The sequence below is a fragment of the Syngnathus scovelli genome, chromosome 1, assembly GCF_024217435.2.
Source record: "Syngnathus scovelli strain Florida chromosome 1, RoL_Ssco_1.2, whole genome shotgun sequence".
Classification (NCBI taxonomy): Eukaryota; Metazoa; Chordata; class Actinopteri; order Syngnathiformes; family Syngnathidae; genus Syngnathus; species Syngnathus scovelli.
This window is the reverse complement of record NC_090847.1, coordinates 2513853-2535312: the sequence shown is the minus strand read 5'-3', so window position 1 is coordinate 2535312 and position 21460 is coordinate 2513853. Positions and strand designations below refer to the sequence as shown.

Below are 21460 nucleotides of genomic sequence, written 5' to 3'. Positions count from 1 at the left end.
CTGTTATAAATCTTTTTTTTTTTACTTGGTCTGAGGAAATATTCTAATATTTTGAGATAGGGTATTTGAGTTTTCTTAAGCTGTAAACCATAATCAGCAATATTAAAATAATAAAAGGCTTGCAATATTTCAGTTGATTTGTAATGAATCCAAAATGTAAGACGTTTTTGTTTTTTTAATTGCATTACAGAAAACAAAGAACTATCACAATATTCTAAATTTCTGAGACAGTCCTGTACGTAGGTCACGTTTTTTTTATCTTGATAATATGTTGTAATTGTGTATACCGGATGTGAGCGAACGCTGGCGCAACTTGCTGCCGCTGCTCTCCCGTCATTTTTTATGCTATTTTATCTGCACAGCGACCTTGAGTGCCTTGAAAGGTACCTTAGAAATAAAAAATGCATTATTATTGTTATTAAATTTTGATTTCAATTTACTTTACTATTTCCTATGGGGACCGTTGCTTCGGACTACGAACATTTCGGATACCAACCGACTTGTCGGAACGGATTGCGTTCGTTAACCAAGGTTCCACTGTATTCCACAATCTGGTCAGGGGCAAAATGTCACTGAGAAGTCATATGATTTGTAATCCCATGCAATTGTGCTCTTACCCTGCAGACTGACGTACTCCCCAATCTTGTCAGCAGCCTCCTCTGATAAGCCTTTCTCATTCACCATCTCTCTCTTGACATCCTCCCATGGCATCTTGTGGACAATGGATCATAGATTAGTGGAAGATAAGCAGCAGCATATTAAAAAGTAGAGAACAGAAAAAAAATCATTTAAGTTGATTGTCATAGGACTGAAAAGTATTCCAGTAGATACAGTGACACAAAAAGTATAAAAGTTGGAACTTCATGTTTGAAAGAATCTACTGATCATAAAATGTAATTTCACCACCATCTATGCCAAGGCTTTTGGCAACAAACGTGTCTAAAGTAAAGCAGCAAAGACAGAAAGACAGACAGAAACAAACAAAGGAAAAAGAAAGAAAATAATAGAAAGAAACAGACAGATGGACAGACAGACAGACAGACAGACAGACAGACAGACAGACAGGAACAGACAGACAGACAGACAGACAGGAAGGCAAACAGACAGACAGACAGACAGACAGACAGGCAGGCAGGCAGGCAGGCAGGCAGACAGACAGACAGGGAAAAATATCTAAAGACAGTCTTGGAAGTCTTGTTTGGATTATGATCTTGAAGGTGTGGATAGTAACTACTCTACTACTAAAAAATAAAAAAAATCAACTGCTCGGGGTTTGCCCTGTTACAAGAACAACCAGCTTCAAGAATCAAGAATTGTTATTTACATAAATATTTGCATCTCTACAAAATTATTTAAAAGACATATGCATCTCTACAATTTTTTTTAAAAAACTTTAGAAATGTGGCGGCACGGTAGAGCACTGGTTAGCCCAGGGGTGGGCAAACTTTTTGACTTGCGGGCCGAATTGGGTTCTAAATTTTGACGGGGGGGGCCGAACCAGGAGCAGATGGATGTACTGTTTGTGTGAAGTAATATAAACGACCTGTAAAGGTCATTGCATAAAAGGTTCGGGCCTTTAGTAGGTAGTAAAGCATGGATATTCAAAAAATTTTTGGGGAAAACAAATGCATTTATTAACAGCATTAAAAAAAAAAAATCCTAAATAACTGCTATCAGTGATTCTCATAAAATACGACACTGTTATTATGAATAACAGTCTCCATCACTTCAGTGCTTGCAGGTCAGATTAATGAAAGATGTATGTTTATCTTATGAGATCACATCAAACGGCGAACATTCTGACCAAATATATCTTGAAGAATCGGAGGTGAGGAAACGGGAAACACTTCCTTAAAGTAAGCCTTAAGAACTTTACAGGTTAAGATTAGTCACAAACAGGTGGTGCATCAATGTCCTTGAGCATCCTGCATTGTTTGAAATTGAGAATGGTCGCTAGTTTCAATCCCTGCTATTTGTACAGCTCATACTCAAAATGCATTTTTTTACAACAAACTTGAAAGCCTCCCCTTCATTTTCAGTGGGAACAGTGTTGTTGGTCTCGGCACTCAGTGTCCACCTTGCTTTTCCTTGGGCGACTAATTTTAATGGAAGGATTCCAGGGGAAGGTTTGTGGGTGGCTTTAGCGTAAAACTGTATCCGAAAGCTCGGCGCGCAAATTACAAGAACGCTGTTGTTAGATAATTGTATATATATGTTATCATGCGTTCCCTAATGAGTACTTATTAATAAAATTATTGCACAGAATGCTTGCTGTTTCGCCTTGCAGACGTCCACCAGTCCACAACAAGTCAAACGATGCTGTCTGGAGCTTCCTGACCTTCTACACCTCTGGGAATCCAAGAAAGTTGTTGATAGCTCAATCTATTTTGTTGATGTCTGCACATGGCATTTTGTCCTTGCACTCTTTTTGTTTCTCATGGCATCCTGTCTGCGACTTCTTGTTTCACTTAGAATCTCGTTTCTTCTCTCATGAGACAAAGCCCACGCTTCCCCCCACCTCTCAGGGGCTAGTCTCACATTGAGAAGAGTGAGGAGTGTAAACAGATTTTTAGTGTAGTCGGATTGGTGTAAGTCTGAATGCACTCCTCGCGAGAAAAGATTCAATATTCTGCCTCACTGGTTTTGTCTGCTGATCCTTTTGCTGATTTTGAACCTAACAGATTTTTGGGGGCTCGTTCCGGGGTCTCAATAGACCTATTTCGGGATTCCAGCTGACCTTTCGACCCAGGACAAGTCCTTGGCCAAGGCATATAGAGAAACCCTTTTCACGGGGCTGACTCGATCAGTCGGTTGGACGCCGGAGTGGTTGACGAGAACATCCGAGGAGAAGGCCCAGCAGACTGTGAGTATGAATATTGATTCTGTTAAAAGGAATGAAAGTGCAGTGGCAAGAGGTCACTTAAAACCTTGACAATTCTAGACCCTATCAAGTGCAATTAGAAACAGTTAAATTCTGCATGGGATGGTGGAGTCCCCTGACGTAAACGTCAGTTAAATTCCACGGGAGGGCGGACTCCTCTGTTTTCTAAAGAAGTACAGGTATTTTGGAGCAGTTAAATCCCGCTGAGGTGTCGTGGGGCCTCCTAATTAACCTTCCTAATGTGTTAGCTTTCTGCTGCCATCTGTGGTGTTTTTTCTTAACTCTTGTTTAGCTGGTTTGGCTTCTTTATCCATGAAAAGATAGGTTTTATATCTACTTTAAGAAAAAGGCAAAATTAAGTTTTTTCTTACACAATAGGAAGGTTAAAGAGTTTGTTAAAATCCACGGGAGGGCGGACTCCCCTGCTTCCCTGTGAGACGATAAAAGTGTGCATTGTGTGTGTGTGTATGGTTTGACTGAGAGTGACCTCATTTGAGCTCTCCTCTATATAAACACACAGGATTGTAAACAGTGGCTTTGTGTGGACGAAAGCAAGGATTCTCCGCTTCCTCCGGGAAGGCGAAAGGAGACTCATCACACATCGAACATTTAACCACTGTCCTGTGAATAAAGTTGGCTTTAGGACACTGTAGGTGCCATTCGAATTGCCAACTCCGAAATTTAGAAAATAAACCATGGGAACATCAAATAGCAAACAAACATGAATTAAAATGCAAAGATTGGAAATTGATGGAAGAAGTCGACCCCGAAAATGTTAAATATCTTGACAAATGGATAACCGATTACAAATTTGATGGTCAGCTGAAAACGAATTCGTTGAATAACCTAAAGCAAGCAATTGATGCTAAATGTGGCGTAAAGAAGAATAAAGACGGATATCATCTAATAGAACAATGGGAATTGGAAGCTGAGAAGAGAAAATGTGGGCAGATAAGAGAAAAATTGAAAGATAAGGAAGACGAAGAAAAGATAAAAAAGAACTTGCTGTTGCACAGGCAGGAAGATGATGAGACAGTGTCAGCGCGGGCCGAAGCTGACAATGCGATGAATGAGGATGAGAAAAATGATCAAATTATAAAGACGGAGATTGCAGCACGCCAAAGCGAACCAATTTTTCCATCTCTGTACCCCAAATTACCAAGCACAGATCATCCTCCTGAGTATAGTGCTTCTGCTCGTGGTATGTTGACGCGGAGCCGTGCTAAGTTGGGTCCCTCAGCTGACGCATACCCGATGATTGAAGTGGCCAATCCTGATGATGATGGAGGACCCACAATTTTAGTATACAGAACATGGACCCACGCTGATATAAAATCAGCAATTGAGGGCATAGCGTTGCCCACTGAAGATGTTGATCAATACTGTATCGACATGAAACAACTCATTGCTTCGTATAATTTGAGAGGCGATGAAGTACAACAGGTTTTCATGGCATCCTTAACCAAACATTGGGCAAGCGTTAAAGGCACCTGGGATCCTTTTGATTCCCGGGGCCGTCCATTGGAATGTAACAGGGTGCCATTACAAACAGAAATTGACCAACTATTGGGCAGGATAAAAATAAAATTCGAACGTAGAGCAAATTACACAGACATTGGCCGAACCAAACAAAAAGAAGATGAGTTGTTTGAAGACTTTAGACACAGACTCGAAAGAGTGTTCAAAACCAATAGTGGCTTGGAGCATGGAACTGATGTTTATGACCAACAACTCAAAAATGCTGTACATGCAAATTCGCGACCAGCAATCCAAAACTGGATCACTAAACATATGATCACTTTCCCGACATCTACCTTGCCACAGTTCATTGATCATGCTATACACGCCGAAAAAGTTGTCAATTCAAAAAGAGCAAAAGAGAAGGGGAAAACAGGCACCGTGTTTTTTGTTAAAGGAGAGCAGTCTGAAGTGTTCTATCAAAATAAGACCTTCGAACCACGCCTAGGGGGGCGTGTTCGTAACAAATTCCGTAGCAAAGGTAGCGGGGGGTATAGTCGTGATTCTCCCAATTATGGAACAAATGACCAGCCCGCCTCAGGTCAGTCAAAACGGTACAACGCTGAACCTCCTATTTGCTGGTCATGTGGGAAAAAAGGCCATATAGCAAGAAACTGCCCAGGTAATCACAAGGGTAGACCTCCCTTATGACTAGCCGACGGTCAAAATACAGTTGAAACAACTGTCTTGCCAACAGCTCCCCCTGTTGATGTAGATTTGAACATTCAAGATTTGTTGATGAACAATATTGAGAAGCCAGTGATAACTCTAATGGTAAACAGGACTCCAATAACCTTTTTGTGTGACTCAGGGGCATGTGTGACCACATGTCGTGACATACCTGCAGATGTGCAAAAAAACGGTAAATCCTTTTGGGTGAGAGCAGCAAATGGGCTGGCAACCCCAGTTCCCCAGTCTCGACCAGTTTGGATACGGGACCCAGAAGGGGGAAGTTGTTGCATTCCCATATTGCTGATGCCCAGTTGTCCTATTAACTTGCTAGGTAGAGATGCTCTCACTGCCCTTGGGCTTTCCCTTGTGTCTCTTAACGATCAAATTGTTGTCAAAAGGCGACACCAGGTGCAGGTTTTTGGTCAATTTCACTGCTACTATTTTTATTCATCGGATTTGGCTGACGCAGAAGTGGTGGAATTTGGTTCCCCTCTTTTGGCCGTGTGGCCACTCTTTGGCACTGCCCTGAACAGGCAATGGAAGCCAATAAACTACACATACCTATGTGGCATAAAGACACACCTGGTCCTGATCACAACTACGAGAACATGCTTGAGGCTGCTACACCTGCCACTTTGACGACATCTTTCCTTCTGCATGATGGTGAAAGCCGTGCTTGTGTAGTTATACAAACGGCTCCCCCTGCTGTTCAGAAGTGGCACGTGTCTCACACTCCGCTCCACATCTCTCTCTACAGGCCTCACACCGCAACGTGGCAAAGTTTAGTATTTATGGCTGGTGATACCTTGGCAGCTTCTGACTGGACTCAGGTTAATCCTGACTCCTTTTATAGTCCTTCCACCAAGCTCTTCAAACAAAATATGACTCAAGACTTGTCATTCATTAGTGGAATCCACGCTGATCCTGGTGTTGAGCAAACACCCTCATTTTGAGATTTTGTGTTGATGTCCGATGACGAGCACATCCTCGCTGAGCTCCCAAGTCATCTTTGGTCTGCGGGTCCTTCTGACGTTGGTTTAGTGAAAGGTGCGCTTCCTGTTGTCATAAGACCTAAAACTGAATACCGCTCTTGTGTGAGGCAGTATCCTTTAAAACCTGATGCCTTACAGGGTATTATTATTACCTGTTATTTCTGATTTATCAAAAGCGTGTGTCATTGTTCCTTGCCCGGATTCTCCTTGCAATACTCCAATTTTCCCAGTAAAGAAGGCACCCCCTTCTGTGGGGTGGAGAATGGTGCAAGACTTGCAAGCTGTAAACAATGCTGTTATTCAGAGAGCACCTTGTTCCCTGACCCGCATACCTTGTTGAATTCATTGACACCTGATGCGAAAATCTTCACAGTGATTGACATTACCAATGCTTTTTTCTCTGTCCCTATTGCAGAAGAGAGTCAGTTTTGGTTTGCGTTTACATATGCTGGCTCAAGGTACACCTTTACAAGGTTACCACAAGGGTACTGTGAAAGCCCGACAATTTACTCACAGGTGATGGCAGCCAGCATGGCTAAATTTGTCCCGCCAATGGGAAGTCAAATCTTGCTTCCCATTGTTGATGACATTTTAATAGCATCTCCTGATTTTGCCTCTTGCCAGAAAGACACGCTTGCAGTGTTGCATCACTTGGCAAGTGAAGGCCACAAGGTCAGCAAGAACAAGCTTCAACTGTAGTCCGCTGAAATTAAGTATCTAGGCCACAATCTAAGTTCCCAAGGTCGGTCCATAGTTGAGAGCAGAAAAGCCTCTATTTTCCAAGCTCCTAAGCCACTAACAAAGAAGCAAATGATGTCTTTTTTGGGTCTCAGGTTATTGTAGAAGCTGGATACTTGATTATGCCCAAATTGTTGCTCCTCTGTCCAAATTGATGTATGTGGAAGACATCTCAATGTCCACTCACTTAAAATGGACTCCTGAAGCTGAGGATGCTTTTGTTTTGATCAAACAGACTTTGGTCTCCAGCTCCACTCTAGCCTTACCAAACTATGATAAGGTATTTGTCCAAACTGTTGACTGCAAAGGTCATGACCTCTGTTTTGCTCCAATCACATGGCTCAAAGTTGCGACCTATTGCTTTTTATTCCTCTAAACTGGACAGTGTTGCATGTGCTCTCCCACCATGCGTGAGGGCCGTGGTGGCGGCCTCCATGGCTGTGGAGAGCAGTGCTGGTGTTGTGTTGTTTCATCCTTTAACACTGAAAGTTACTCATGCTGTCTCGGCTCTTCTGCTACAGACTAATATGACCTTTCTGTCGCCTGCACGTCATTTTACTTACATGGCTACGTTGCTGTCTCAGCCGCATCTGACCGTTGAAAGATGCACGACACTCAATCCTGCCACTCTCATTCCCCTTCCTGACAACGGCGAATTCCATGATTGTGTCGATGCTGCCCAACAGATTCCAAAGGCTCGGCCTGATTTGGAAGATACATCTCTGCCAGATGGTCATGTGGTTTTTGTTGATGGGTCTTCTAAGAAAAATGAATCTGGTGTGACCCTTACTGGGTATGCCATTGTTACTGCCGACGAAGTTTTGGAGGCTGCTAAACTGCCATCCAATATGTCGGCACAGGCCGCTGAGCTCATTGCTTTGACTGGGGCCTGCAAATTGTTTGTAAACAAGTCCGTCACTATCTGGACTGATAGTCAGTATGCTTTTGCTACAGTGCACCTTTTTGCTCAGCAGTGGAGCAACCGTGGCATGATAACTTCTACGGGGAAGCCCGACACCCATTCCACAATACTAACTCAACTTTTGGACGCTGTCCAGCTACCTTTAAAGGTAGCGGTTTGCAAATGTGCTGCTCACACTGCAAGCTCTGATCCTGTTTCTCTCGGTAATGCTTTTGCTGACAAATCCGCTAAGGCCGCTGCAGAAGGCCTGCTCCATGTCCTCTCGTCTCTCACAGCTCATGATTCGATGTCACACATCTCCCCTGATGTGTTGCTTGACATGCAGTCTCAGAGCCCCTCCCAGGAACGACTCTCTTGGGAAAAACGGGGTGCAACTAAAGACACTGTTGGTCTTTTTGTGTGACCTTTGTGCAAACCTGTCTTGCCTCGTAACTTGTTCAAATGGGCTGCTATTTCGAGTCATGGGGTCACCCATGTCTCGGCGGGGGGTATGGTGAAACAAGTTGAAGCTATTTATACAACATACGGCTTTGCAGCATTTCCACAACGATTTTGCAGAGCGTGTTTGATCTGTGCTAAACATAACCCACAAGGCAATTTAAGACCTCAGAGAGGGAAATTCCCGACTCCATTGTACCCGTTTCAGACAATACAAATGGATTATATCCAATTACATAAACGTGAAGGGAATGAATATTGTTTGGTCATATTAGAGGCATTTTCTAAATGGGTAGAAACATTTCCTACCTAACATGCTGATGCACTCACAGTGGCAAAGGCCTTATGCAAAGACATCATTCCAAGATATGGTATTCCAGAAACAATTTACAGCGACAATGGTCCACATTTTGTAAATCAAATAGTGCATAACATTGGGAGAATGTTCCTATCGTCCACAATCAGCTGGCCTTGTTGAGAGATTTAACGCGACTATAAAAAACAGATTAAAGAACTGCATGGAAGAAACCAAACGACCATGGACTCAGTGCTTAGACCTGGTCAAAATGTACATAAATATTACAAGTACAACAGGGCTAATTCCCTATGAAACTATGTTTGGAAGACCTTACAGGCTTCCTCAGTTCAAGAACACATGGGAGATCCCCGAGGAAGCCACGTTAGCTGATTACATGAGAAAAATGTTGGAACGTCAAAAGAATCTAACCAATAACACTGATGATGAACCCATTTCTCCGCAGGAAGACCCCAAAGTGGTACCGGGAGACTGGGTTTTGATCAAGAGTATCAAGAGGAAGAATTGGTATTCACCCAAGTGGGAAGGTCCCTTTTTGGTACTACTCACGACACCTAATGCTTTGAAAATAGCCGAACGCAACACGTGGATTCATTTATCTCATTGTAAAAAGGTGATCTCCGCAGACCCAACCTAAGTACGGAAGGTGAGCAAAGTCTGGTAATAGTGCCTGATCCTGGTGCCAAGATCCAGGGTTGACACGAAAGCTAGCAGAAGCCAATTTCCAAGACACCAACCCGAAGCTCAGGGTGTTGACTCTGAGGAGATCCAAAAACATGAGCATTAGAGAGTCATTTGGTGAGTACTTTAATCGGGCTGTAGCCTGCGCAAAGTCTACCATGTGCTTTTCATTGCTTTTGCTGGTTTGTGTTACCATTATATTTTTTTCGGGGGTTATTTTATTTGTATGGATAGAGTACCATGAGCCTCGAACATTCTTCTCTCAGGCAACTACCAACGCTAATTCTAATCAATATGGCTCATGGGGAAAAATTGCTAGACATAAGCGCGACACTAAATCCCCTTTTGATCAGGTTGTTTGTATTCCAGAAACCGTCCGCGTTCCAACTTGCGTACCATGGCTTTTGTCTTGGACTTACAATAACTCATTAATGTTTACTGTGGCTCCTAATACATCTTCTTCTATTATTTTACCTATGAAAAGTTTGAAAGGTTTTCATAATGGTCACCCCACTACTGGGGGTAAATGGCTCGGATATTGGTGATATTTAACTGGCCACCCGGTTAGCACCGACTGGGGCACCCTTGTCACCACACAAATGCGAGAGTATTGGCCCTCTGGTTCCAGTGAAGAGGCTGTGTTCTTTGCTAAGCGAGTGACTTTGAAGAATCAGGGCACAAGCCTCCTTTTGACTCTTACACTCCCTGATGGTCAAATTCGTCCTCCAAATGCCACCTTGTTTAACACTTCTTGTTGGGGTTTTCAACTGTGGGCCTGGTCCTCTGGAATCGATCCTCGCTTTCCTATTGCTATTTGCATTAATAAAACAATGTCGATCGCAGACCGTCCCGTTACAAATAATTACACCCTGTCAGCAGGAGCAAAAATCACAAGTATGCTCCTCACTGATGTAGACAGCTATTTTGTAGCCTCCACAGGAATAAGCGGTCAAACCAACAACTGGCTTCTTATGGCTGAGCAAGCCGCAAAGATGGCTAACACCAGTTGCATTGCATGCATGGGTCCAAGACCTCTTTTGAAAATCATACCTGCAAATATAGTTCCTAAGTGTGCTGTTGTTTTAATGTTAAACTCATCCATTTCACCCACTCATGATTGTTTTAAATGGGATAAGGTTTACCCTGTTGCCTCTATGAAAAAATATAAACCCCTTTTTTCGTCCGATGTAGCTAGGGGTAGTTTTACGTGCAATAGATTACCTCGTACCAGTGAGAAGCTCGGCGCCCTACCTACTCCATGGTGTGGGTCCATGACCAATGTCACTGCCCCTTTTTTGCCCATTGCTCGTAGTGATATTTGGTTTTGGTGTAATAGTAACAAACTTTATGATAGGTTGCCTTTAAACAGCTCTGTAATTTGCGCTTTGGTAACCCTATTGCTTCCTGTTCATTTGATACCAATGTCCTCTTATGATCTAACATCTTTTACTAAGTCCGTAGTGCCCGTATTGGTGTCAAAATGGTTTGGTAATGCCGGAGCTGGGCTCTCGGGGATAAGCTCCCGGTGACCTATAAAATGGCTCCATAAGGCTTGTGTAACTTGATCACCTCTGCCAGACAAGCTCCTCAGCTCTGCCTCCTCGTGGCGACACTGGTTTTGCTAAATGAGCTAGGTGCGAAAGCGAACGATTGGCGCTCAAACCAATAACCAGCCTACGGAATGTCTACACTGCACTACGACACTGGGCGGAGGAGCTGCATGAGCAGCCAACGGCCAGAGGGCGGAGGAGGTCCCAGACCCAACGGCCAAGTGTAGAGGAGTAAACCTCACAAATCAGGAGTGGGGCCCCGAAGGCGGACCAGTGTAGAACGCTCACTGACTCCGGCAGCTCCTGCAGCCCAGTTGGTGCCAAATGTATTGCTTGCATTCCTCTGGACCACACCAACAAAGCCGAGAGGGGGATCTTGACGACTGGGCAACCCAAGGTCTCCATACACTGTGCCCAGGCCTGTGCCTTGGATAGGTCACTCATTGTCACTGTCTTAGTGACAGAAACAATTCGGGAGACAGCAGTTACGAGTTCTAAGCCTGAGCCAATTGGCGTCAGCTCAGGCGCTACGGATTGTCTCCAACGGTGGGAGGGATCATCGCATCCCACTGGTCAGCTACCGCCCGCCTAAGCTGGGCAGCCCCTAGCCAATTAGGTGCTGACCCGCCACAGTCCGTCTGCTTCAATGGGTGCTTGGAGCTAGGATAAAATCCGAACGGCGGACTGTAATCCATGCACCAAGCAATGATAAAAATAAAACAAAGCCGCCAGCGCTTAGACTGGCAACATGGAATGTTAGAACTTTATGTCCAGGGATCACCAATGACCCGAAACAGATAAACGATGCTAGAAAGACAGCTGTCATCAACCGCGAGCTGACACGTCTGAACATCGACGTTGCTGCACTGCAAGAAACCAGGCTATTATCCAACGGCAGCATCAGAGAGAAAGACTACACATTCTTCTGGCAAGGAAAGGCCCCAGGGGAACATCGTATGCATGGTGTAGGTTTCGCAGTGAGGAACTCCCTCCTGCCTGCTTGCACGCCACCAACAGTGGGCACCGCCCGCATCCTCATCATGCGCATTGAAACCACGTCTGGCCTTGTAAACATCGTGAGCGCCTACGCCCCAACACTCACCTCATCAGAAGAGGAAAAAGACCAATTCTACGACGAGCTTGAGACCTTCATCAGGGAAATACCTGCATCTGAGCACCTGGTCCTGCTGGGAGACTTCAATGCTCGTGTTGGCTCGGACAATTCCTCTTGGCCCTGCTGTATTGGCCAGTTTGGAGTTGGCAAGGTGAACGAAAATGGGCAAAGATTGTTGGAACTATGCTCCTTTCATGATCTCTGCATCACAAATACGTTCTTCTTTACAAAGCCCAGCCACAGAGTATCATGGCGGCACCCTAGATCTCGTCACTGGCATCAGTTGGATCTCATTATCACTCGACGATCCTTCCTCAACTGCGTCAACATCACTCGCAGCTATCACAGCGCAGACTGCGATACAGACCATGCTTTGGTCGCCAGTAAAGTATGCCTCCAACCCAAACGAGCTCATAGATCAAAGCCAAAGGGCCAGCCTCGCATAAACACAACCAAGACCCAGGACCCTCAGTTAATTAAAAGCTTTGCTGTTAACATCGAAGAAGCCCTTAACAAATGCTCAACTGGCAGTGCAGAAGAAAAATGGAATCACATGCGAAGTGCAATATTCACAACTGCTCTCGACTCCTTTGGAATAAGAACATAGATGAACCCAGATTGGTTTGAAGCGGGAATCATGAATCTTGAACCGGCCATCTCATGTAAACGATCAGCCCTCCTCAACTACAAAGCCAATCCTAGTGACAAAACACTTGCAGCTCTGAGGAAAGCCAGAGCTGACACCCAGAAGATTGCCAGGCAGTGCGCAAATAAATACTGGCAGAGTATATGCCAGAATATCCAAACTTCTGCTGATTGTGGCAATATCCGGGCAATGTATGATGGGATGGAAATAGCATTCGGCCCCACTGTCACCAAAACTGCCCCTCTGAAGTCAAGCACTGGTTCAATCATTACAGATCGAACCAAACAAATGGAGAGATGGGCTGAGCATTACCAAGAGCTTTTAACGAGGGAAACTGAAGTCACGGTAAATGCTGTGGAAGGCATAACACCACTACCTGTCATGGAAGAGCTTGATGAACCGCCCACTATTCAGGAGCTGTATAAGGCTGTCGATTCCCTATCCAGCGGTAAAGTCCCAGGAAATGACGGCATCCCCCCAGAGGTCATCAAAGCAGCCAAACAAACCAGCCTCCTCGTGCATCTCCACAAGCTACTCTTACAGTGCTGGGATGAAGGAAACGTGCCTCAAGACATGAGAGATGCCAAGATCATCACACTATACAAGAACAAAGGCGATAGAAGTGTTTGCAACAACTATCGCGGAATATCCCTACTCTCTGTCGTGGGAAAGACATTTGCCCGAGTTATATTAAACAGACTCTATCCACTGGCTGAACGGATTTATCCAGAATCCCAGTGTGGCTTTAGAACAGGGAGATCCACCATCGACATGATCTTCTCATTAAGGCAACTGCAAGAGAAGTGTCGTGAGCAACAGCGACCACTGTATATCGCCTTCATAGACCTAACGAAGGCCTTTGATTTGGTCAGTAGAACGGGTCTGTTCACACTCCTGCACAGAATTGGCTGTCCTCCTAAATTGCTGAGACTGATTGTCTCCTTTCACAAGGATATGAAAGGTACTGTACAGTGCAATGGATTAAAATCTGAACCCTTCCCAATTACAAGTGGGGTAAAGCAAGGCTGCGTCCTTGCCCCAACTCTCTTTGGCATCTTTTTTTCACTATTGCTACGATATGCCTTCGAGACATCCGAAGAAGGAGTGTACCTGCACACCCGAAGTGATGGCAGCCTATTTAACCTTACCCGCCTTCGAGCAAAAACACGCGTGCGCAAAGTTCTCATTCGTGAAATGCTGTTCGCGGATGATGCGGCACTGACATCACATACCAAAGCCGGCCTCCAAGACCTTATAAATGCCTTCGCCCATGCTTGTAGAGAGTTCGGTCTGACAATCAGCATAAAGAAGACGAACATCTTAGCCCAAGGTGTCAGCTCTACCCCTCACATCTCAATTGTCGACTGTTGCCTCGATGTGGTCGAAGATTTCACCTACCTTGGCTCCAACATCTCTAACAGTCTCAGCCTCGTCAAAGAGATCAATGTCAGAATCGGCAAGGCCTCATCGGTGCTAGCAAAGAGGGTGTGGAAAAATAGCTCGCTCACCATCAAAACCAAGATCTCAGTGTATCAGGCCTGCGTGCTGAATACACTTCTGTATGGGAGCGAGAGCTGGACGCTGTATAGTCATCAGGAACGCAAGTTGAACAGTTTTCACCAGCGCTGTCTAAGGAGAATCCTCAACATCTCATGGCAGGATCACGTTTCCAACAAAGAGGTCTTGACCAGAGCAGGAATTTCCAGCATGTTTGCCATCCTTACAAACAGACGTCTGCGGTGGATTGGCCATGTATCCCGTATGCAAGATGGTCGACTTCCCAAAGACATATTGTATGGTGAGCTCGCCTCTGGTTCTAGACCACTCGGAAGACCACTTCTCCGCTTCAAAGATGTTTGTAAACGGAGCTTGAAGGAGGGCAACATCGCACCAGCACAATTTGAGACACTGGCCGCAGATCGCTCAGGGTGGAAAGCCGTTACCAAATCAGTCATCAAGAAAATGGAAGAGAACAGAGAGAAGAAAATGGAAGAGAAAAGGGCTCAAAGACAGAAGAGATGCTCAGCTACCCCGAAACTCTACTGCCTTTAGCTGTGACATCTGCAACAGGGCATGCGGCTCCAGAATTGGACTCTTTAGTCACAGAAGGAACTGCAGGTCCAGCAACCAATGACCACCAAGGCACATAATCCATAGTCTCTCGAGACTGACGGAAGCCAACAACTGGAGTGCCCGTATTCTGGCCGAGAACGAAACGAAACGCTGAATGGCGGGGCGCAGCTAATCCAATTTACATAGACGCCATTGGTGTCCCTAGAGGAGTACCGGATGAGTATAAGCTGGTGAATCAGATAGCAGCTGGTTTTGAATCAGCCCTGTGTTGGTGGTGTACTCTTAACAAAAATGTTGACAGGATTAACTACGTCCATTACAACGTGCAGAGGCTTGGAAACTGGACCGAGGCGGGTTTCAAGGCGGTCCACTCCCAACTTGCCGCTATTTCCCTCATGGCTTTCCAGAATCGAATGGCCCTTGACATGCTACTCTCAAAGGAGGGCGGTGTCTGCGCCATGTTCGGTGAGCAGTGTTGCACGTTTATTCCGAATAATACTGCAGCCGGCGGAAGCCTGTCCCAGGCCCTTGAGGGCCTGCGGACCTTGAACGGGAAGATGAAGGAACACAGTGGGGTGAACACAGAGGTTTGGACCGACTGGTTGAACGTGTTCGGAAAGTACCGCACCCTGGTTTCCTCTGCCCTGGTCTCCATTGCCGTTTTCTCTGCCATTTTGACCTTGTGTGGATGTTGTTGCATCCCTTGTCTCCGATCCCTATTTAACAGGCTAATTACAACTGCTATCTCTCCACCAGCTGAGACTTTCCCGTTGCTCCAAAGGGATGACCTTTCGATCGACGGGGGTTCCTTCTCTAGTGACGACCCGGTCAGCGAATCTATTGTGGTAAACCTGTCCGGTTTGTTTCCTGACCCTGGCTTTGCCGATTACGACTCAGTTTCCTCCCGAGTGTAAGTTAGTTCTTGCGAAACGTGATCCCTTGGCTGAAAATCTTTTTGAAGTGGCCATATGGGTGATGAGTTGGTCTCCGGGAACTTATGATAAAACAGGGGGGAATTGTTAGATAAATTGTATATATATGTTATCATGCGTTCCCTAATGAGTACTTATTAATAAAATTATTGCACAGAATGCTTGCTGTTTCGCCTTGCAGACGTCCACCAGTCCACAACAAGTCAAACGATGCTGTCTGGAGCTTCCTGACCTTCTACACCTCTGGGAATCCAAGAAACTTGTTGATAGCTCAAACTATTTTGTTGATGTCTGCATATGGCATTTTGTCCTTGCACTCTTTTTGTTTCTCATGGCATCCTGTCTGCGACTTCTTGTTTCACATAGAATCTCGTTTCTTCTCTCATGAGACAAAGCCCACGCTTCCCCCCACCTATCAGGGGCTAATCTCACATTGTGGGTAGGGCATTCCAAATAAAAAGAGTGAGGAGTGTAAACAGATTTTTAGTGTAGTCGGATTGCTGTAAGTCTGAATGCACTCCTCGCGAGAAAAGACTCAATATTCTGCCTCACTGGTTTTGTCTGCTGATCCTTTTGCTGATTTTGAACCTGACAGCTGTCGTCACAGCCCACGCTCTAAATTCGGCACTGATACAAATAGAGCGCGAGTGCGCCATTTCCGTACTACTGAGTACGTACACGCACTTGTGAGTGTGCACCGAGCTTTCTGACACGGCTTCCGGTAGTAAATGCGCAGGCGAGTGGTTCCCCATCTACTGGGGAAACGCAGTCATTGCAGGCAAAATGACCGAATTTTTTTTTTTTAATAATACAATTTATTTAGGGTTGGCGGGCCGGATTAAATGGTCCGGTGGGCTGGATGTAGCCTGCGGGCCGTAGTTTGCCCATACCTGGGTTAGCCGGTCCTCCTCACAGTTACGAGGGTGCGGGTTTGATTCCACTTCCCGTGCCTGCGTGGATTTTCTCCAGGCACTCCGGTTTCTTCCCACATCACAAGGCCCGGGTTAACAACAGCGGCCATCAGTTGTGTTAACCTACCTACAGGGTATTGGTGGAAATTTGACTACTGTAGGTTGAAAAAAAGAGAGGAGGAAGGCATGTCCATAGGCAGGTAGAAGAAAAGCGCAAGGCTATGACAGAGCAGGGACTTTGAATGTCGGGACTATGGCAGGAAAAGCTAGAGAATTAGTGGACATGATGCAAAGGAGGAAGGTGGACATACTGTGTGTTCAGGAGACCAGGTGGAAAGGTAGCAAAGCCAGAAGCATAGGATACGGATTCAATGGTGTGGATGGGAAGAGAAATGGAGTAGGAGTTATCCTGAAAGAGGAGTTTGTAAGGAATGTTCTGGAGGTGAAAAGAATGTCAGAGCGATGAGGTTGAAGCTGGAAATCCAAGGTGTGATGTTCAATGTTGTCAGTGGGTATGCCCCACAGGTAGGATGTGAATTAGAAAAGAAAGAGTAATTCCGGAGTGAGGTAGATGAGGTGATGCAAAGTATCCCCAGAGGTGAGACGGACATGTTGGTGCAGGCAACAGAGGTGATGAGGAAGTGATGGGCACGTTTGGCATCCAAAACAGGAACGCAGAAGGACAGATGATACAAAAAGAATGGAAATGGCTGTAGTGAATATTTTCTTTCAGAAGAGGCAGGAACATATAGTGACATACAAGAACGGAGGTAGGAGCACACAGATGGATTACATGTGTAGATGATATAATCTGAAGGAGATCAGTGACTGCAACATGGTGGCAGGTGAGAGTGTAGCCAGACAGCATAGAATGGTGGTGTGTAGCATGACCCTGGTGGTGAGGAAGAGGAAGATGAATAATACAAAGGCAGAATAGAGGACGAAGTGGTGGAAACTAAAAAAGGAAGAGTGTTGTGTAACTTTCAGGGAGGAGTTGAGACAGGCTCTTGTGGGCAGGAGGCGCTTCCAGATGACTGGACGACTACAGCTAAGGTGATCAGGGAGACAAGCAGGAGAGTGCTTGGTGTGTCTTCTGGAAGGAAAGTTGATAAGGAGACTTGGTGGTGGAATGAGGAAGTGCAGGAGTGCATACGTGGCAAGAGGTTAGCTAAGAAGAAGTGGGACACCGGGAAGACTGACGAGAGTAAACAAGGATACAAAGAAATACAGCGTAAGGCGAAAGCAGAAGTGGCAAAGGCCAAACAAAGAGCATACCTGTATGCCAGGTTGGACGGTGAGGAGCGAGAGAAGGATTTATATAGGTTGGCGAGAGAGAGATGGGAAGGATGTGCAACAGGTTAGGGTGATTAAAGATAGAGATGGAAATGTTTTGACAGATACTGGAAGTATGACAGGAAGATGGAAAGAGTACGTTGAAGAGTTGATGAATGAGGAAAACGAGAGAGAGCGAAAAGTGGAAGAGGTGGGCACTGTGGACCAGGAAGTTGCGATGATCAGTAGGCGCGAAGTAAGGAGGGCACTGATAAGGATGAAGAGTGGAAAGGCAGTTGGGCCGGATGATATAACTGTGGAGGTATGGAAGTGTCTTGAAGAGGTGTCTGTAGAGTTTTTGACCAGACTGTTCAATGATATTTTAGAGAATGAGAGAATGCCGGAGGAATGGAGAAGTGTGTTGATACTGATCTATAAGAACAAGGGAGATGCGCAAGAGTTGATACAGATGAGTAAAGTTAATGAGCCACACAATGAAGGTGTGGGAAAGAGTGGTGGAAGCTCGACTAAGAGCAGAAGTGAGTATCTGCGAGCAGCAGTATGTTTTCATGCCCAAAAAGAGTACTACAGATGCAGTATTTGCTTTGAGTATTCTGATGGAGAATTACAGAGAGGGTCAGAAGGAACTGCATTGTGTCTTTGTAGATCTGTAGAAAGCATGTGACAGGGTGCCCAGAGAGGAACCGTGATATTGTATGAGGACATCTGGAGTGGCAGAGAAGTATGTGAGAGTGGTATGAGGATATGTATGAAAGTTGCAGGAAAGGAGTGAGAAGTGCTGTAGGATTGATAGAGGAGTTTAAGGTAGAGGTGGGACTGCATCAAGGATCAGCTCTGAGCCCCTTCTTGTTTGCTATGGTGATGGAGAGGCTGACAGATGAGGTCAGACATGTCTCTCCATGGACCATGATGTTCGCAGATGACATTGTGATCTGTAGTGAGAGTACGGAGCAGGTGGAAGGAAATCTGCAGAGGTGGAGGTATACCGTGGAAAGGAGGGGAATGAAGATTACCCTAAGGAAGACAGAATACATGTGTGTAAATGAGAGGGATCCAAGTGGAATGGTGAGGCTAGGGCAGTCCTTCTCAAATAGTGTGGGGGGGAGGTGGTGCGGCGCGTTACCAAGGGGGGGCGCATGTGACACCAGGGAACATGCTTTTCTTTTGGCTGTACTACAAATCGGATTCGGTTGAAGTTGGGAAATTGTGTAAAATGTAAATGAAAATAAAATACAACCATTTGAAAATCCTTCTCAACCCATATTCAATTGAATACACTACAAAGACAACATATTCTCTATTAGTTTGAGAATATCTTCCATTTTTCACATGTCCTGAGTGTTGTTGTTAGTCACCTAAATGTTGAACAGAGGCTGTGATTTACCGAAGTCAAATTCCTTGTTTGGCACGCTCAAACATGGCGAATAAAAAACTCTTGAATCTTGAACATTTAATGTTCAAACTGATAAACTAAATTGTTTTTTGCCAAATAGTAATAAACTTAGAATTTCAAGGCTTGCAACACGCCCAGTAGAAGTTGGGAAAGGTGGCAAAATATACTGAGAAAGCCAAGAAAAGCTCATCAAACACCTATTTGGAACATCCCACATATGATCAGGCTAATTGGGAACAGGTGGGTACCATGATTGGGTATAAAAGGAGCCTCCCCAAACATGCCCAGTCATTCACAAGCAAGGATGGGGCGAGGTTCGCCACTTTGTCCACAACTGCGTGAGAAAATAGTTGAACAGTTTAACAACATTTCTCAAAACAAAAGTGCAAGGAATTTAGGAAATTCAACACCTACGGTCCATAATATCATCAAAAGGTTCAGAGAGTCTGGTGAAATCACTGCACGTAAGCACCACGGCCAGAAACCAAGATTGAATGACCGTGACCTTCGATCCCTCAGACGGCACTGCCTTAAAAAACGACTTGAGTGTGTAAAGGATATCACCAAATGGGCTCAGGAGAACTTCAGAAAACCACTGCCAGTAAATACAGTTCATCACTACATCAGTAAGTGCGGGTTAAAACTCTACCATGCAAAGCAAAAGCCGTTTATGAACAACATCCAGAAACGCCACCGGGTTCTCTGGGCCCGAGCTCATGTAAAATGGACTGATGCACAATGAAAAAGTGTTTTGTGGTCTGATGAGTCCACTTTTCAAATTGTTTTTGGAAACACTGGACGTCATGTCAAAAGGTTTGAAAAGAACGGCGGAGAACGACAGAGATGAGAATTGAAAGCTAAGACAAGGAAATATGATGAAGCGTACGCTCGGCTTCAGTGCGACTACGATGGGTGACGAGGAAAGACCGGTGTGTTTACTGTGCCTTACAATGTTGGCAGCGGAGAAGTATGAAACCAAATCAATTAAGTCGACACTTATAAAGTCATTGCACCCCAATCACGTTGATAAGATGCTTGAGGTTTTTCAGCGAAAACGGGCTGAATATTGCCAACAATCATCCCACTTTGTGAATGCTACTTCAGTCAATCAGCAAGCACTGTAAGCATCATATAAAGCAGCATACCAAATTGCTCAGTGCAAGAAAAAAAAACACCATTGCAGAAGAGCTAATACTACCTGCAGCCGTGGATATGGTCTCCATAATGCTGTCTCACTTTGAGCACAAATTGCTTTATTCATTTTTGTTTTGTAGGTTAAAATGTTTTATATATTGTGCTCCTGAGTTAATGTTGCTGATTACCTTGAATTGAATATATTTATTGCTGTTATTTAATTTTATATTATGTATGTTTATTATTTTATTGTATTTTTTTTCAGCATTAAATGGCAGTTGGTCAAGAATGTTTATAGTTTAAATACCGTATTTGCCGGTGTATTGGTCGACCTTTTTCGATCCAAAATCGACCGAAAAAAATCGACCTCGACTTATACACCGAGTCATAAAATTTAACTTCGTATTCATCGCTTCAAATGTGATGGTAACCAAGGCCGTTTCTCATGCATCTCATTGTGCGTTGCACTTAGAAAATTTGAACCGGGCGGCGTGCGCGAATGCGCGGCCCGCTGGAAGTCGAATGAGGCTCAGCGATCTCCTCCGCGGTGCTTATAAACAGCCGATCCGCTCGGCGGGGGCTATTTTCGGCCACTCGGCGCGTGCGCACGGCCTCCCGGATGTGCCGGGCGGCGTGCGCGAGTGCGCGGCCCGCTGGAAGTTGAATGAGGCTCAGCGATCTCCTCCGCGGTGCTTATAAACAGCCGATCCGCTCGGCGGGGGCTATTTTCGGCCACTTGGCGCGTGCGCACGGCCTCCCGGATGTGCCGGGCGGGTGCGCGAGCTCGCCGGCCGCTGGAAGTCGAATGAGGCTCCGCGATCTCCTCCGCTGTGCTTATAAACAGCCGATCCGCTCGGCGGGGGCTATTTTCGGCCACTTGGCGCGTGCGCACGGCCTCCCGGATGTGCCGGGCGGGTGCGCGAGCTCGCCGGCCGCTGGAAGTCGAATGAGGCTCCGCGATCTCCGCGGTGCTTATAAAGTGTTGATCCGCTCGGCTTGGAGGTATTTCCGGCCTCCCGTTGGTGCCGGGCGGCGTGCGCGAGCTCGCCGGCCGCTGGAAGTCGAATGAGGCTCCGCGATCTCCTCCGCGGTGCTTATAAACAGCCGCATGCGCACGGCCTCCCGGAATTTGAACACATTTCGTCAATAAATTTCGCATATTGAATTTTGAAGTTTAATATAATGCAACAATTGAGCTCGACTTATACAAAGGATATATCATAAAATCGTAAATTTCCGTCGAATTTTAGGGGGTC

The 21460-nt window shown here is 45.4% G+C and overlaps 1 protein-coding gene across 4 annotated transcripts in view; it reads right to left on the bottom strand.

The window, feature by feature from the left end:
- hars (histidyl-tRNA synthetase) overlaps nt 1-21460 on the bottom strand; it is a 93465-nt gene that overhangs the window by 38156 nt on the left and 33849 nt on the right. For all 4 annotated transcript variants that reach the window (XM_068651933.1, XM_049740358.2, XM_068651930.1 and 1 more), the window contains one exon: nt 618-711. In XM_068651933.1, coding sequence (XP_068508034.1) covers nt 618-711 — 94 coding nt within the window. The remainder of the gene's footprint in view (nt 1-617; nt 712-21460) is intronic.